General features: G+C 39.5%; 1 protein-coding gene across 1 annotated transcript in view; it reads left to right on the top strand.

The window, feature by feature from the left end:
* The first annotated feature begins 857 nt into the window (after window positions 1-857).
* WNT2B (Wnt family member 2B) overlaps window positions 858-19,733 on the top strand; it is a 101,220-nt gene continuing 82,344 nt past the window's right edge. The window contains exon 1 of the mRNA XM_083172789.1: window positions 858-1,844. Coding sequence (XP_083028915.1) covers window positions 1,660-1,844 — 185 coding nt within the window. The 5' untranslated portion in view covers window positions 858-1,659. The remainder of the gene's footprint in view (window positions 1,845-19,733) is intronic.

The following is a 19,733-nucleotide window of genomic DNA, read 5'->3' as shown; positions in this document are numbered from 1 at the left end:
CAAAACGCGTTGGGTACTGGTCACGGTTTGAAATAAAAAGAAAACTTTCTTCAAAAGAAAAAACCATGAGTGTACTTACTTGTTTTTACTATTTTTATTATATGGACATTACTATATGAGGGCGCTGAAGACACTATTGTTGGTATATATATATATATATATATATATATATATATATATATATATATATATATATACACACATATGCATACATATATTTATATAGCAATGGCTAGAGTGTATGGGGCTGTATAATACTAGCCAATCAGATCTGTAAAACATATTGCAGAAGCTGATTGGATAGTACTTTATCTCTCTCCGCGCTTTGATAAATTACCTCCAAAGTGTCTGTTTTTCTTTCATATAGTAGCGAGCAGAAAGGTAAGAAAATATGATTAATTACAAGAAACCAATAATTGACTAATATATTGGACAATGTAATTTGTGCAATGAAATGTATTTTATTAATAAATAGGTAAATCTTTTCAAATAAGGTAAATGTATTTAAATAAATACCATTTGGCAGAGGATTGATTATGGTGAAGAGTTTAGGATCATACAACGGGATCTTTAATACATAGAGCTTCCCATGATTACATCCTTTCATAAAAAATGAAGTTAATAAAAAAAAAGAGAAACCTAGTTCCTAGCATAAAATATACTCGTATGCCTTGTACAACTAAACTCTAATGATGGAGCCAACTTAACTGTTTCCAATGAGCCAGCCGTTTTTAAAGGAAATAGCATTTTCTGCAGCAATGATCTATACACTGTGAAGCTGAGAGCACTAAGACCATGCAGTCAGTGTCAGCTTAGACTCAGAGCACTGTCTATAACTCAATGCACGTGTCTTCCTCCTACTATCTGTGTGTCTGTATCACAGCAGCAGGTGGTGGTATACTGCTGCTGCTGCTGCTGCAACCCTCTGCGAAGGTAGCTCAGTCTATACTCACCCATTGCAGAGACACTTTCACACTAAGGGGGAGTTTCAGCAAACTCTGGGATCTGCTACCTCTCAAGTGAATCCAGGAATTCATCAAACTTCTCCCTGTCCAATGAGACCCAGAGACAGAGGCAAGGAGCAAGTCAGATCATCCCTGCCTGTCCTCTTCATCACAGCCTCCACAGGGAAGATCTCACCACCAGCAACATCCAGAGCCTCTTCTCCATCTCCAGAGACAGCTACAGCAGCCAAGTTTTCTTCTCTGAGCATTTCTGCAGCATCCAAAGCTACATTTCTATTCTAGCTACTTGTGAACTATCTGTGACATTTTTGCAGCACCAATTCCCACAGCTACCTTTATTACGTTCTCATTGCATTTCCTATCTGCAGAATTGCATTTTTCTATCCCAAACCTGGCAAAGAAGGGTTACAGCCAAATTATACCAGCAACTGAAAGGACTATCTCATTCATATATATCTAAAAAATATATATTTATTATTTTAAAATAATGAAGAGGAATAAAGACTTTTGGGGAAATTAAAGGGGGGATTTCTTCATTATCTTGTTGCTGCTACAGTATAAGAGTATTCATTTCAGCTTGCCCTGGAGGACATACTACCCCCATGCAGTGAAGCACTTACCTGCAGCTATTCTGGATGTCCAGGTATCCTCTTCTTCTGTCAGCAAAGCACTTTCGGGAGGTACAGTAAGAACTATGTTAGAGCTATCTCACCCTGGAGAACCCTTAAGAAGTCCCCCTAAAATGTCAACGAGTCCCGGATTAAGGCACTGCCAAAGGACAATGGCGTCATCAGACAATGTCCAAACAAACTGTAGGATGTATATTGCTTACCTTTTAATACTTCTTATTCTAACCCCAAGAGTGGACTCTTCATGGTGGTGAGTATCCCATTCCTTGCCTCCCTGACACATGTACCTGCCATCTCAGCGCTTGCATGTATTTAAACAGTTAAAGGCAGGCAAGAAAAAAAAAATGTTCTTTTGCTGATATTCTGAGTGGATGAGATTGAAAAGATCAAGATTAAATTTTTTTTACAGATTTTTTCTTTTATATACATTTGTTGCAATTAGTATTAGACTCTATACCTGCAATCCATCTCACAGCCTGTAATCCAGCACATGACAATAAAGTCTTTGAAGTTTCACAATTGCCCACATCTTTTTATTATCAAAGGACCCTTACACTTAAGTGCTAACACTATAGTGTGCTAGACCCTGCTTTCTATCATCCAGATATCTGTGGACATGTGGGATACTTTGTAGTGTGAAGGCTTTGCAAGTATATTCTGGCTGTAACAATTATGTGGCGTAGAGATTTGGTAAGGCAGCTGTTTGTTTTAAAGTTGATCTACTGGCATTCTTCAAAACGTGTGACTTGTAATAAGGTATTCAAGTCATGTTGTAAAGGAGTTAAACTGATACACTGCAATTTGTATACTGAACCCACTGATCTGCGGGCAAGATAAAGGCTAGACAATAAGATTGACCCTGCAGGGCTTAGCAAATTCCTTAAGTCCAGACATTAAAATATTCATGTTACATTCTGAACATAGCTGATTCCCATGGCCATTGCTAGCAGAGTCACGGTGTTTGATATCATATAAATCACATCTTTTAACATAGAATAATAATGCATACAGTAATGGGGTCTTCTAATGAGTTCTGTTTCATTAGGATGTCATTGTTTAAATGAATGGAAGTAATATAAAATTATATGTGGCTGTGTCTTTATATATATATATATATATATATATATATATATATATATATATATATATATATATATACTATCAATATACTATGAGGTATATTTTTATATATATATATATATATATATATATATATATATATATATACTGTGTGTGTGTGTGTATATATATATATATATATATATATATACAGTATATATAGCTATTGATAGATAAATCTATCCATCTATCTATCTATTTATCTATCTATCTACCTATCTACAGTATATATATACATGTGTGTGTCAGTATATATATATATATATATATATATATAGATAGATAGATAGATAGATAGATAGATAGATAGATAGATATAGATATATATTTATGAAAAATCATCTGTAATGTACATTTATGCTCATTGAAGTGTCCTCTGTTACAGTCCGCTGTACAGAATGTTTAGCACATGACTTACATGAAGGAGGCAGCATAAACAAGTGGTTGACTTAAGCCCTTATTATTTACACTTTCATAGTGTACTAAAGTGCACTTCCTGTTGCATTTTACATTTTTTTAATCCACTACTTTAGTTTGTGTTTTGCCATAAAACATTTGGCAAGCAGAGTGCTTTTTATTTCTTGCTGAAAATCAGAAAAAATGAACATACTCAGCAGTCACAATGCACTGTAAGTAAATCTAAGCACGAGTTGCAAGGCATTAGTAGGAGAGACACTTGGTTACAGAATACCTGGTACAGTCTTTAGGAAGTAAGAAATGACAAATACAAATGATCAATATACAGTATCTAGGCAACTTTAGTCAAGGGTACCATGTAATATTACTTATATGGTTTTCATATGGATGAAAAACACTATTATGCATGTATCATTTTTACATATTTCTATTTCTTTTAAATGTGTTTATCAACAGAAAGTAAACAATAAACACACAAATGGGAAAAGATTAATTAAAAAATAATATAAAACACTGCTGCTGTCAAAACAACACTAGTTTGTATTACCATTTAAATAAAAATGGACTTGTTTTCAAAAAGTATGTATGATCATTATGTGACCTGTATTCCAAATTTGTATTGTTACCTATGAGCTACTTAGTCAAGTAGAATGCAAAAAAAAAGAGAGAGAGAGAAAAAAGTAAAGAGTGTTGAATATAAAATCTAGCTGTTACTTGATCCATGCAATGGTTGCGTCATAGGCTTAGGTGATTATGGAAGATGTATCCCTATGTATAAAGATGATCTCCTTTCTGGGTGCCAGATAACAGATATACTGTATCTGCATCAGATAGTTTGGTCTGAAATTCATATATTAAAAATGCTAAAGGCACTTTTCTCTGTATTGTCAAATCAGTTATTGTGACATTTTGGATGCTGGGAACCAATTCAAAGATCAGGTGAAATTTCCGTAGTTTTATATACTGTATATTAATAAATAATACACATATTTACTCATAGCACTCATAAAATATAACACCAAAATATTGCTCAAGGCTTTTGGCCAGGAGCTTATACAAACCCTAGCCTGCCCTGCGGTGTATTATAAATGTGTTGCTGTGATTGTGTATACGCAGCTAATAATAACAGTAACCTCAATGGTCATCAGATAAGTTTGCAGTACCACATAATGTTTACGTACTACATGCCCATAAATGTAAAGGCGGCGCTTATCAAAGGTTGGATATAGATAAAGTAATAAACAATCAGCTCCTAATTTACATGTTACAGGCTGTTTTGGGAAAATGACAATTAGGAGCTAATTGGTTTGTAGTTTATAGTATCTGTCACAATATTCCAAGCTTTGATAAATCTCCCCCTATGTATCTACAGTACAGTATCTATCTATCTATCTATCTATCTATCTATCTATCTATCTATCTATCTATCTATCTTTCTATCTATCTATCTATCAAATCCATCCTGTTTCAAAAGTGACATTCTTATTGTATTAAGGCACTGTGAAAACCAGTTGGATGGCTAGGCATGGGTATCTCATAGATGCACTGCACTAACTAACCATAAGTTGCACATAAGGTATAGTTATGTTACTGTATGTGCACCTAACTATAACATAACCAACTGGATTCCAGAGATGTCACCAATCTCGCTTTACACCAATCTATTATAAAAAAAATCTAAAGACAAATCTAGCTTTTTGTTGCTTGTCCTTTAACTTTACTTTTTGAGAAACTCTGGTATTACTGGTGCACACTGTAAATTGTGCTGCTGAGTATATATTTAGAAGAATTCATTCTACGTTGTAGCCAGGTGTTCTATTAGAACTCACATACAGTTTTCTTGAACAGGACAATGATTGTCTAATGTGGCAATTTGACACCTTTGACTGCTAGTCATCTCAGGCACATGTCACATAAGATTAGTAAGCCATAGTAAGGAAAATAATAGTAGGTATTACTGAGGTGTTTCGAATCTGTGTTTGGAGAAGGTGATATAAATCTTTTTGGATGCGTTTTTGTTCTCTAGCAAGAAAGTGATGTTGGCCAAGTGAACAATCTGCTTATAATTTATCTCATGACATAACTGTAGTCAGATGATTGCATTTATCTGGACATCTTTTACAGCGATGTGTTAACTACTTGTTAAGTCACTATGCTGAATATTTATTGAGGGTTTGACTAATACTGTACATTGTACATTTACTTCTTGTAAAGCCAGTTTTCATGATATTGAGGAATAATACAGTTCACTAAGCCAGAGATAAATACAGTCTATGCACATTCTAATATATACTTGGTGATAAAATACCACACAGTTAGAAAATAATGACTTGCTCGTTTTCCTTTGTGGAAGTTTGCTAAAAACACAAAACGGGTTATTAACTTTGCTCAAAGGCAGAAATCAACCAATAAACAATAAGTTGATATCTATCTATTGTGGACAACAAAAGCACATGCCTGATTTTTACTGTAGTTTTCGTACACCTTTCAGCAGTTTGCAAATAAAATATATATATATATATTTTTAACAATTGTTCTTATGTTTTAGTCAGTAACCTTCCTCATGTCTTCTGAGGGTACTTATTGGCTAAATCCCTGTTCTGTTAGTCTACCTGAAGTGGCTGCAACCTCCATCTTAAAATCAGAAAAGTATCAAGAAAATAAAATAACTAAATATGCAATATTTCAGAGAATTTTTAATGTGTAACAGTGTCGTTTGTAGAATATCATAGGTAAGGATTCATATATTCCATATTTGTATGTATCAGTATTTCAGGGATGTCATGTGACATTTGAAAAAGTAACTGCAGTATAACCAGTGCAGAGGCGTAACTTTGGGAGGCAATGGAGTCATCTGCTGCCGGGCTCCTACTCCCAAGGGGGCACCTTTCCTCCCAAGCGAGTTTGAATCAGTTAATTGAAACCTGTCAATATTACTTCTGTGACAGACTCCACCTCCTAACATCATTTTTGCAAGTGTCACACCCTGTATTAGCACCCAGGACCTTCCAGAACAACAGACGAATCTGTTGGCGCTGAACTTTGTTTGTCTCCGAATCCAATAAACTTTCTCGTGATATTGAGGTGGATTTTTAATTTAGCATCTTTATCACCTCTTGGCCTAAACCACAAATTTGAGTTTTGAAATATATATATATATATATATATATATATATATAATTTCACAGATGAGGCGGCACTCACAACAGCAAGAAAGTAGTCGACAGCCTTTATGTCGTCATCAACGTTTCGAGATTTTATTTCTTATCTCTTCATCAGGATACGCTCGCTACATATCGTATATATATATATAAAGAAATGGCTGGGCTAAAGGCCATATATTTTGAGTTCATTTTGAGCTAACTATCGTCATAGAAGTACTCTATATCACGGCTGTTTACTCCTGATTTGTGAGATTCTGGAATACTGGTTTGGTATACATCCTATTCAATATTCGAGTATCGGTTTGCTTTCGCCCCTGAGGAAGTCATACTGACGAAACGCGTTGGGATCTACATCCTAGCCGACTAAACTCCTACTAACAAACAGTCAAAGAACAGTACTAACAGCGACTAACAATCTGTCAAAGGAGTGTTCATGTGAAAAAATTGAAGTGTCTACGTATAACCAAAACTGTTTACTCTTGTAATACACATATATGTGTCTTTTATGTCATGTTTTAACCCCTTCATGACAGAGCCAGTTTGTGCCTTCATGACAGAGCCCTTTTTTTCAAATCTGACATGTCTCACTTAAGTGGGGATAACTTTTTTTTGCTTTTACTTATCCCAGTGATTTTGAGATTGTTTTCTCGTGACACATTGTACTTCAAGTTAGTGGTAAATTTTGGTCGATACAGTCTGTGTTTTTTTGTGAAAAATACCAAAATATCGTGAAAAAATTGAAAATTTAGCAATATGCAAAATGTCACATTTTCTGCTTGTGAGACAAATAATCATACCACTCAAAATAGTTAATAACTAACAAAGACCATATGTCTACTTTATGTTGCAATCATTATTTCAACCTCCTTTTCATTTTTTTGGACACTAGGAGACTTCAAATATGACTAGCAAATTTTCAAATTTTCAAGAAAATTTCAAACACTGATTTTTTTAGGGACCAGTTCAGTTCTGATGTGACTTTGAGGGACTTGTATGTGAGACACCCCCATAAATGATGCCATTTCAAAAACTGCACCCCTCACAGTATTCAAAACAGAATTTTGGAAGTTTGTTAACCCTTTAGGTGTTTCACAGGAATTAAAACAAAGTGTAGGTGAAATTTCAAAATTTCTTTTTTTTTGCAGAGTTTCAAATTTAATACATTTTTCTAACGAATACAGTAGATTTTACTAGAGAAATGTGACTAAAAATTGATTTCCCCAATTCTTTTGTTTTCAAAAATATCCTATATGTGGCCCTAGTGTGCACGTTGACCAAACCACAGGCTTCATAATAGAAGGAGCACCTACTTGATTTTGGAGCCTCCTTTTTATGAGATTTTTTTTTAGGCACCATGTAGGTTTCTAGGCACCATAAGTGCTAAAAGTTAGGAACCTCCCCCACAAGTCACCCCATTTTGCAATCTACACCCCTCAGGGAATTCATCTAGGGGTATAGTGTACATTTCAAACCCCCAGGGGTTTCACCAATTTTGGTACAACTGGGATGTGAAAATGGAAAATTACATTTTTTTACACAAACATGCAGTTCTGGCTCAAAATGTTTCATTTTCACAAGGAATGAAGGAGACAAAGCACCCCAAAGTCTGTGCCCCAATTTCTCCCGAGTACGGCAATGCCTCACATGTGACCAAAAAATACCAGTTGGGCGCATGGCAGGACTCAGAAGGGAAGGAGTGATTTTTGGATTTTGCAGCACAGATTTTGGTGGAATGAATGGTGGGTGCTATGTTGCATTAGCAAGACTCCCAAAGCACCAATACAGTGGAACCCCCCCACAAGTCACCCCATTTTGCAAAGTACACCCCTCAGGGAATTCATCTAGGGGTATAGTGTACATTTGAAACCCCCAGGGGTTTCACCAATTTTGATACAACTGGGCAGTGAAAATGAAAAATTACAATTTTTTACACAAAAATGCAGTTCTGGCTCAAAATTTTTCATTTTAACAAGGAATGAAGGAGACAAAGCACCCCAAAATCTGTGCCCCAATTTCTCCCGAGTACGGCAATGCCTCACATGTGACCAAAAAATACCAGTTGGGCGCATGGCAGGACTCAGAAGGGAAGGAGTGATTTTTGGATTTTGCAGCACAGATTTTGGTGGAATGAATGGTGGGTGCTATGTTGCACCAATACAGTGGAACCCCCCCACAAGTCACCCCATTTTGCAAAGTACACCCCTCAGGGAATTCATCTAGGGGTATAGTGTACATTTCAAACCCCCAGGGGTTTCACCAATTTTGATACAACTGGGCAGTGAAAATGAAAAATTAAATTTTTTTACACAAAAATGCAGTTCTGGCTCAAAATTTTTCATTTTCACAAGGAATGAAGGAGACAAAGCACCCCAAAATCTGTGCCCCAATTTCTCCCGAGTACGGCAATGCCTCACATGTGACCAAAAAATACCAGTTGGGCGCATGGCAGGACTCAGAAGGGAAGGAGTGATTTTTGGATTTGGCAGCACAGATTTTGGTGGAATGAATGGTGGGTGCCATGTTGCATTAGCAAGACTCCCAAAGCACCAATACAGTGGAACCCCCCCACAAGTCACCCCATTTTGCAAAGTACACCCCTCAGGGAATTCATCTAGGGGTATAGTGTACATTTCAAACCCCCAGGGGTTTCACCAATTTTGATACAACTGGGCAGTGAAAATGAAAAATTACATTTTTTTACACAAAAATGCAGTTCTGGCTCAAAATTTTTCATTTTCACAAGGAATGAAGGAGACAAAGCACCCCAAAATCTGTGCCCCAATTTCTCCCGAGTACGGCAATGCCTCACATGTGACCAAAAAATACCAGTTGGGCGCATGGCAGGACTCAGAAGGGAAGGAGTGATTTTTGGATTTGGCAGCACAGATTTTGGTGGAATGAATGGTGGGTGCCATGTTGCATTAGCAAGACTCCCAAAGCACCAATACAGTGGAACCCCCGCACAAGTCACCCCATTTTGCAAAGTACACCCCTCAGGGAATTCATCTAGGGGTATAGTGTACATTTCAAACCCCCAGGGGTTTCACCAATTTTGATACAACTGGGCAGTGAAAATGAAAAATTACATTTTTTTACACAAAAATGCAGTTCTGGCTCAAAATTTTTCATTTTCACAAGGAATGAAGGAGACAAAGCACCCCAAAATCTGTGCCCCAATTTCTCCCGAGTACGGCAATGCCTCACATGTGACCAAAAAATACCAGTTGGGCGCATGGCAGGACTCAGAAGGGAAGGAGTGATTTTTGGATTTGGCAGCACAGATTTTGGTGGAATGAATGGTGGGTGCCATGTTGCATTAGCAAGACTCCCAAAGCACCAATACAGTGGAACCCCCCCACAAGTCACCCTATTTTGCAAAGTACACCCCTCAGGGAATTCATCTAGGGGTATAGTGTACATTTCAAACCCCCAGGGGTTTCACCAATTTTGATACAACTGGGCAGTGAAAATGAAAAATTACATTTTTTTACACAAAAATGCAGTTCTGGCTCAAAATTTTTCATTTTCACAAGGAATGAAGGAGACAAAGCACCCCAAAATCTGTGCCCCAATTTCTCCCGAGTACGGCAATGCCTCACATGTGACCAAAAAATACCAGTTGGGCGCATGGCAGGACTCAGAAGGGAAGGAGTGATTTTTGGATTTGGCAGCACAGATTTTGGTGGAATGAATGGTGGGTGCCATGTTGCATTAGCAAGACTCCCAAAGCACCAATACAGTGGAACCCCCCCACAAGTCACCCCATTTTGCAAAGTACACCCCTCAGGGAATTCATCTAGGGGTATAGTGTACATTTCAAACCCCAAGGGGTTTCACCAATTTTGATACAACTGGGCAGTGAAAATGAAAAATTACATTTTTTTACACAAAAATGCAGTTCTGGCTAAAAAATTTTCATTTTCACAAGGAATGAAGGAGACAAAGCACCCCAAAATCTGTGCCCCCATTTCTCCAGAGTACGGCAATGCATCACATGTGACCAAAAAATACCAGTTGGGTGCATGGCAGGACTCAGAAGGGAAGGAGTGATTTTTGGATTTGGCAGCACAGATTTTGGTGGAATGAATGGTGGGTGCCATGTTGCATTAGCAAGACTCCCAAAGCACCAATACAGTGGAACCCCCCCACAAGTCACCCCATTTTGCAAAGTACACCCCTCAGGGAATTCATCTAGGGGTATAGTGTACATTTGAAACCCCCAGGGGTTTCACCAATTTTGATACAACTGGGCAGTGAAAATGAAAAATTACAATTTTTTACACAAAAATGCAGTTCTGGCTCAAAATTTTTCATTTTAACAAGGAATGAAGGAGACAAAGCACCCCAAAATCTGTGCCCCAATTTCTCCCGAGTACGGCAATGCCTCACATGTGACCAAAAAATACCAGTTGGGCGCATGGCAGGACTCAGAAGGGAAGGAGTGATTTTTGGATTTTGCAGCACAGATTTTGGTGGAATGAATGGTGGGTGCTATGTTGCACCAATACAGTGGAACCCCCCCACAAGTCACCCCATTTTGCAAAGTACACCCCTCAGGGAATTCATCTAGGGGTATAGTGTACATTTCAAACCCCCAGGGGTTTCACCAATTTTGATACAACTGGGCAGTGAAAATGAAAAATTACATTTTTTTACACAAAAATGCAGTTCTGGCTCAAAATTTTTCATTTTCACAAGGAATGAAGGAGACAAAGCACCCCAAAATCTGTGCCCCAATTTCTCCTGAGTACGGCAATGCCTCACATGTGACCAAAAAATACCAGTTGGGCGCATGGCAGGACTCAGAAGGGAAGGAGTGATTTTTGGATTTGGCAGCACAGATTTTGGTGGAATGAATGGTGGGTGCCATGTTGCATTAGCAAGACTCCCAAAGCACCAATACAGTGGAACCCCCCCACAAGTCACCCCATTTTGCAAAGTACACCCCTCAGGGAATTCATCTAGGGGTATAGTGTACATTTCAAACCCCCAGGGGTTTCACCAATTTTGATACAACTGGGCAGTGAAAATGAAAAATTACATTTTTTTACACAAAAATGCAGTTCTGGCTCAAAATTTTTCATTTTCACAAGGAATGAAGGAGACAAAGCACCCCAAAATCTGTGCCCCAATTTCTCCCGAGTACGGCAATGCCTCACATGTGACCAAAAAATACCAGTTGGGCGCATGGCAGGACTCAGAAGGGAAGGAGTGATTTTTGGATTTGGCAGCACAGATTTTGGTGGAATGAATGGTGGGTGCCATGTTGCATTAGCAAGACTCCCAAAGCACCAATACAGTGGAACCCCCGCACAAGTCACCCCATTTTGCAAAGTACACCCCTCAGGGAATTCATCTAGGGGTATAGTGTACATTTCAAACCCCCAGGGGTTTCACCAATTTTGATACAACTGGGCAGTGAAAATGAAAAATTACATTTTTTTACACAAAAATGCAGTTCTGGCTCAAAATTTTTCATTTTCACAAGGAATGAAGGAGACAAAGCACCCCAAAATCTGTGCCCCAATTTCTCCCGAGTACGGCAATGCCTCACATGTGACCAAAAAATACCAGTTGGGCGCATGGCAGGACTCAGAAGGGAAGGAGTGATTTTTGGATTTGGCAGCACAGATTTTGGTGGAATGAATGGTGGGTGCCATGTTGCATTAGCAAGACTCCCAAAGCACCAATACAGTGGAACCCCCCCACAAGTCACCCCATTTTGCAAAGTACACCCCTCAGGGAATTCATCTAGGGGTATAGTGTACATTTCAAACCCCCAGGGGTTTCACCAATTTTGATACAACTGGGCAGTGAAAATGAAAAATTACATTTTTTTACACAAAAATGCAGTTCTGGCTCAAAATTTTTCATTTTCACAAGGAATGAAGGAGACAAAGCACCCCAAAATCTGTGCCCCAATTTCTCCCGAGTACGGCAATGCCTCACATGTGACCAAAAAATACCAGTTGGGCGCATGGCAGGACTCAGAAGGGAAGGAGTGATTTTTGGATTTGGCAGCACAGATTTTGGTGGAATGAATGGTGGGTGCCATGTTGCATTAGCAAGACTCCCAAAGCACCAATACAGTGGAACCCCCCCACAAGTCACCCCATTTTGCAAAGTACACCCCTCAGGGAATTCATCTAGGGGTATAGTGTACATTTCAAACCCCAAGGTGTTTTACCAATTTTGATACAACTGGGCAGTGAAAATGAAAAATTACATTTTTTTACACAAAAATGCAGTTCTGGCTAAAAAATTTTCATTTTCACAAGGAATGAAGGAGACAAAGCACCCCAAAATCTGTGCCCCCATTTCTCCAGAGTACGGCAATGCATCACATGTGACCAAAAAATACCAGTTGGGTGCATGGCAGGACTCAGAAGGGAAGGAGTGATTTTTGGATTTTGGAGCACAGATTTTGGTGGAATGAATGGTGGGTGCTATGTTGCATTACCAATACAGTGGAACCCCCCCACAAGTGACCCCATTTTGCAAACTACACCCCTCAGGGAATTCATCTAGGGATATAGTGTACATTTCAAACCCCCAGGGGTTTCACCAATTTTGGTACAACTGGGCTGTGAAAATGAAAAATTACATTTTTTTTACACAAAAATGTACTTCTGGCTCAAAATTTTTCATTTTCACAAGGAATGAAGGATACAAAGCACCCCAAAATCTGTGCCCCCATTTCTCCAGAGTACGGCAATGCCTCACATGTGACCAAAAAATACCAGTTGGGTGCATGGCAGGACTCAGAAGGGAAGGAGTGATTTTTGGATTTTGGAGCACAGATTTTGGTGGAATGAATGGTGGGTGCTATGTTGCATTACCAATACAGTGGAACCCCCCCACAAGTGACCCCATTTTGCAAACTACACCCCTCAGGGAATTCATCTAGGGGTATAGTGTACATTTCAAACCCCCAGGGGTTTCACCAATTTTGGTACAACTGGGCTGTGAAAATGAAAAATTACATTTTTTTTACACAAAAATGTACTTCTGGCTCAAAATTTTTCATTTTCACAAGGAATGAAGGAGACAAAGCACCCCAAAATCTGTGCCCCCATTTCTCCAGAGTACGGCAATGCCTCACATGTGACCAAAAAATACCAGTTGGGTGCATGGCAGGACTCAGAAGGGAAGGAGTGATTTTTGGATTTTGCAGCTCAGATTCTGGTGGAATGAATGGTGGGTGCTATGTGGCATTAGCAAGACCCCCGAAGCACGGTGAAATGATGAACCTAATAATCCATAGATGTGTGGTATATTTTGAAACACTCCTTTATACATAGGCCGGGTTTGTCGGGGCAAGTTTCACAGTGGAAAATAGTTTCCTTTCTTATTCCCTTTTTATAGCAAACTTTGCACCTTTTTTGTGTCCTGCCCTTTCTTGCAGTGGAGGGGATTTCGTTGGGAAAATGCTGCCCTGGTACAATACGGGGGCCAGTACTAGAAGTACTGGGGCCCTCTGCCTGCTGGTTCCCAAATATTAGGCCCTTTATGACTTCCTCTTGAAAGTGCATAAATGTCCCCCTCTGGCCGGTAGAACGGAATAGCACGTAAGCGTTATACAGTGCCATCTGGATGATATACACGGCCAGCTTCTTGTACCAGATATTTGTTTTCCGCAGGGCACTGTACGGCTTCAGTACCTGATCTGAAAGATCCACTCCGCCCATGTACTTATTGTAATCTAGGATACAATTTGGTTTTGAGGTGTGGGTACTGGTACCTCGTACAGTGATGGAGGTGGTACTGTCTCCATGAATTGTTGTCAGTATAAGGACATCCCTCTTGTCCTTATATTTGACCAACAACATATTTTCGGTGCATATTCCCCTGCTCTCACCCCTTCTCATTACTTGGGCAATGTGCGTTTTTGGGAGGCCTCTTTGGTTCTTACGCACAGTACCGCAAGCTGCTGTACCTCTTGAACCAAGGGCCTTAAACAGGGGGATGCTGGTGTAAAAGTTATCCACATAGAGGTGATAACCCTTATCCAGGAAGGGGTGCATTAAATCCCAGACAATTTTTCCACTAACACCTACGAGGGAGGGGGGGCATTCTGGCGGTTCAATTCTTGAATCCTTCCCTTCATATACCCTAAACTTGTGGGTGTACCCTGTGGTGCTTTCACACAGCTTATACATTTTTATGCCATACCTTGCCCTCTTACTGGGAAGGTACTGGCGGAATTTAACCCTTCCTTTAAAATGTATAAGGGACTCGTCGATGCTAATACATTTATCAGGGATGTATAGCTCTGCAAATTTGGCACTGAAATGATCTGACTTTGAATAGCCTGTCAAAGGTGGGATCATCTCTGGGTGGGCACTGTGCATTATCGGTGTAATGTATAAATTTATGGATTGCCTCAAAACGAGTCCGAGTCATGGCCATACGGTAAAATGGGGTGCTGTACAGAACATCTGTACTCCAATATTGCCTAATTTGTGGCTTTTTTACTATGCCCATATGAAACACCAGACCCCAAAACGTCATCATCTCTACTGCATCTACAGGGGTCCACCTAGCAAATGATGACGTGGGGTTTTGAGCAATAAACTGCTGGGCATATAAATTAGTTTGGTCCACCATTAAATTTATAAAATCATCAGAGAAAAATAATTTGAAAAAGTCAATTTCTCTGAGACCTGTGGAATCAAATTGGATTCCTGGCATGGCCAAAAACTCAGGAACCTGGGGCTCAAAATTGTCTGGTGGTGGGGTCCATACGAGATCAATTATTGGGGGGGGGTCTCAGCTGCTCTACGGGGGCGTCTTTGAGGGGGTCCCTCATCACCAGAGGAGGAAAAGGAGCTTAAGACGAATCCTTCAAATTCCCCGCTTGCCTCACTGGCTGTGTCAGAGTCAGAGGCAAGCATGGCATATGCCTCCTCCACTGAATACATTCTTCTGGATGACTGGGATGACATTTGGGATGACATTTGGGATGCCATTTTTATTTTTGTGTTACTGGTAGTGAAATGTTTCAACACGTGTATAGTGTAGGGGGGGTACAAACTTTATTTCAACCCGGGGGGTATGTAGTGTGTAGTGTATATGTAGTGCAGAAAAAAAAAATACTTTATACAAAAAAAAAAAAAATTGAAGGGGTTAAAAAAAAAAAATTGAAGGGGTTAAAAAAAAAAAATTGAAGGGGTTAAAAAAACAAAAAAAAAGGTCCTGCACCAAAAATTGAGCACAGATGTTGGTCAGTAACGTCCGTCACTGAACAGCGCTCAAAGGCAACAGGAATTTGATCAAAAAAAAAAAAATAGATCAACCCTGTGCCGAAAAAGCTGATCAGTGATGTACGTCACTGATCAGCGCACAGTGGCCACAGGACACCCACAAAATCACAGTGTGTGTAAAAAAAAAATTAAAAAAAGACCACACAGCACCCACAAAAAAAAAAAAAAGGTGATCAGTGATGCGACACTGATTACCAGTGAGGGGCAGCAGGTGCACAACCTTTGGTGCAACTGACAGTGCAACTGGCAGCAACTGACAGGTATATATAAAAAAAAAAAACCTCTGCGCCCCCAAAAAGTTGCTGATCACCTCAGATATAGTGATCAGCACAAAAGGCGGGGGTAGCAGACACAAATCTATCACTATCTATCACTATCTATCACTCTAGGACACTGCAGCAGCAGCACTGACAGTTATATGTATAAAAAAAAACCTGCACCCCCAAAAAGGGGGGGTAGCAGACACAAAATATACACTCTCTATCACTCTCTGTCACTATCTCTCTCTATCTCTCTATCTCTCACTATCTATCACTATCTATCACTCTATGACACTGCAGCAGCAGCACTGACAGTTATATATATAAAAAAAAACCTGCACCCCCAAAAAGGGGGGGTAGCAGACACAAATCTCTCTATCTCTCACTATCTATCACTATCTATCACTATCTATCACTATCTATCACTCTATGACACTGCAGCAGCAGCACTGACAGTTATTTATATATAAAAAACCCCTGCACCCCCAAAAAGGGGGGGTAGCAGACACAAAATATAGCTCTCTCTGTCACTATCTCTCTATCTCTCTCTATCACTCTCTCTATCTCTCTATCTCTCTATCACACTGCAGCAGCAGCAGGAAGTCTCAGGAAGTCAGATCCAGGAAGCGTCCAGCACGCTACAAGCAGTGATCAAGTGATCAGGTAAGGTATTTGCAAGGATCAGGTAAGTATTAGCAAGGATCAGGTCAGTATCACGGCAGATAGGCACGGTGACCGCTCTGCACGCTATTCCAGACCGGAATGGCGTCTGCAGCGCAGTCACCGTTAGTTTAAATGTCGCGCTTTGGCTGTGATTGGTCCGTGGGTCCCACGGACCAATCACAGCCTTGGGGGCAGGTGGGGTGAGGGTGGGGTGAGGTGTCATCGTCACCGATGACCCCCTCATGCCCCCTGACGCCCGGCGGTGATTGACACCTGTGTTACCGAGCGTCTGATTCGCTGGTAACACAGGAAAACGCTGTGAATGGCTGTTCACACTGAACAGCCAATCACAGCGATCGCCGACGGGGGGGCGGCATCGCAGCCCCCCCTGGGCATGCAGGGACATGTCTGCTGTCAGGGACAGCAGACATCGTCCCTCTGTCACTGCGTCTCTAGACGCAGTGACAGTTTAAAGTCATGACGTATATATACGTCATGTGTCAGGAAGTACTTCCCGGCCATGACGTATATATACGTCAAATGTCGTGAAGGGGTTAAAGTATTTTTATGTTTTCTAAAATTGACATTGAGTATTGTCAAAATAAATATATCATTATATAGCGCCCTCTGAAACCTTTTCTTTTCATACCTATTTACGGATTCTTCCTAACAGAGGATCCTTCAGAGGTGCTGCTCCTTTCATCTTTGTGCGCAGGTTGGGGTACCCATATATATATATATATATATATATATATATATATATATATAAATTTGAAAGGAGGGCACTCACCAATTCGCAGATAAAATATTTCTTATTTATTCAATTCATTAAAATATTGAACCTCAAACAGTCGTCAACGTTTTGGTCCGCATTTCAGACCTTCTTCAAGACTGACAGCAAAGCAGCAAGAGATCATACTCCAACAGAGACCTGAGGTCTCTGTTGGAGTATGATCTCTTGCTGCTTTGCTGTCAGTCTTGAAGAAGGTCTGAAATGCGGACCGAAACGTTGACGACTGTTTGAGGTTCAATATTTTAATGAATTGAATAAATAAGAAATATTTTATCTGCGAATTGGTGAGTGCCCTCCTTTCAAATTTCTATATTGTGGACTGGTGCCTTGGAGTGAGCACTACCGGGATGAACCATTGAATTGTGTGCGGATTCCTATGCATATATATATATATATATATATATATATATATATATATATATATATATATATATATATATATATATATATTATTCATACAAGATTATATATTTATGTTTCTTAATTCATGAATCATTATGTAAATTCTATGTATATCCAGTTATAGATGTATAATTGATGGAGTAAGCACATTCCCTAATTGATATTTCATACTATTTTTAGTATTACATTTTTCATGGGTTACCATCTAAATATAGGTATTTTGCATTCCACGGACTCGTACTTCCATATTTTATGTGTCATTGCCCAATCTCGCGCACTCAGGAAGTGTGTACTCTTTCATGGACATCACCTCCGGTCCTTAGAGTCCGGAAGGTAACACCCAGTGCCACTAAGCCCGCGATTCAACCGGTCACCTGACTTCCGGGGTTTGCGTTCCATGACCCGGAAGCATGTAGTCTAGTTTGTGTGCCATTACGACGCGATGCTGCATGTATGTACGGCGGAGATTTATTTAACTCTTCAGTATGTTGGGTATTACAATATTATATGTCGCAGGCACCGTGTGTATATATTAACTATTGCTGGAGTTGGTTTATATGTCTAGAAATTTTCATTATATGAACCGGAAGTGCTTCCTCTAGACTACTATTTATATCACTGCAAGGTCACTCACTCTCTATCCTTGAGAAAGGCGTCTGTGACCGCCAAAACATGTTGGCAGAGAAGTGAGTGATATTGTTTTTATGTGTATTGTTTACTGTATGTATGGCTATTGGCCAATTGGCTACATTACAGTTGGACGTTTTTAGATTAAATATTTTTTTAATGAGACCAGTCCATTTTTCTTTGCCTTATTTAAATGCTCATGAGGTAAAGCACAAATAGGACTGAGTGATATTGGTGCTTAAAGAAACCGCTATGTGTTTGATTACATCCTTTTAATGAGTGAGTATGGTACGCATCATCTGTGGAGTTCTCTTTGGCTATTTCTTCTCTTTGTACATGGGGATCTTGGAGAGGTCGTTACACGTTATGAAAGAAACCTTTATATGCTTTAATTAATCCGTCACTATAGTGAGTACAGAACGCATTTAAAACTTGGAGATTACAATAGTCCATGATCATCTGCTATTTCACATTGGTGATCCCTTAAATGAAGATTTAAAGATACCTTTATGTTTATTTTCACACCTACCTCACTGTTAGTTTTGGTATGATTTTTGGGGTCCCTCCCGTTACACCACTGATTTCATCATAAATACTGTATTATTTACACCCTTTTATTCTATTTTTTTTTTCTATATCACGAGAAAGTTTATTGGATACGGAGGCAAACAAAGTTCAGTGCCAACAGATTTGTCTTTTGTTCTGGAATATCGTCAAGTGAGGACTGTGTAGTGGTCATCCATTTGGATCTGTGGCTGCAGGGATTGGCTGCTCCTTGGGACATTTCTAAATTTTCATTTGTATAGAACCCAGGACCTGTCTTGCTGGAGACAGACACCTCACTGATTGAGCTCTTAGAGGGGGAAACAATATTTATCTTGCCTCCTGGGAACTGGGACGAACTTACGCCACTGAACCAGTGTACTGCATATTGTATGCAGAGCATACTGTAAGTCTATTATTCTTACATATATTCTTACATATATACAGTATGTCTTTGCACTTTCGGATATTTCTGATTACAGCAATTGGAAACTGTTATTTGAAATTTTGAAAAAGTAGTTTGCCATGGACATTAGTCAATATCAGTAATTATCTGAGCTTGGGATATTTTCATATAGTGTAGAATTTTGGGGTGACATTTAATAGGATGTGATTTTTAGAGTTTTGCGATTTTTAGTAAAAAAATCTTCAGAATTCGCAAATTTTTCTGAAATTGCCAACTTAATATGATGTGAACTATTTGACAATAACACAGCGTGGGGTCCCCCCCCCCCAACCTGAGCTTTACCAGCCCCGGGCTCAAAAAAACGGTCCTGGTTTTAGAAATCCAGGGGTCAAAAATCATAGGGGATCTCCAGCATTTCTAAAACCAGCACCAGGTTAAAGGGCCGGACCGGGTTCCCAAAATACGGGGACAAAATGAGTAAG

This window comes from Crinia signifera, chromosome 2 (genome assembly GCF_055691185.1).
Source record: "Crinia signifera chromosome 2, ASM5569118v1, whole genome shotgun sequence".
In the NCBI taxonomy this organism is placed as follows: Eukaryota; Metazoa; Chordata; class Amphibia; order Anura; family Myobatrachidae; genus Crinia; species Crinia signifera.
Note: the sequence above shows the minus strand (reverse complement) of the source record. Positions and strands in the feature narration are given on the sequence as shown.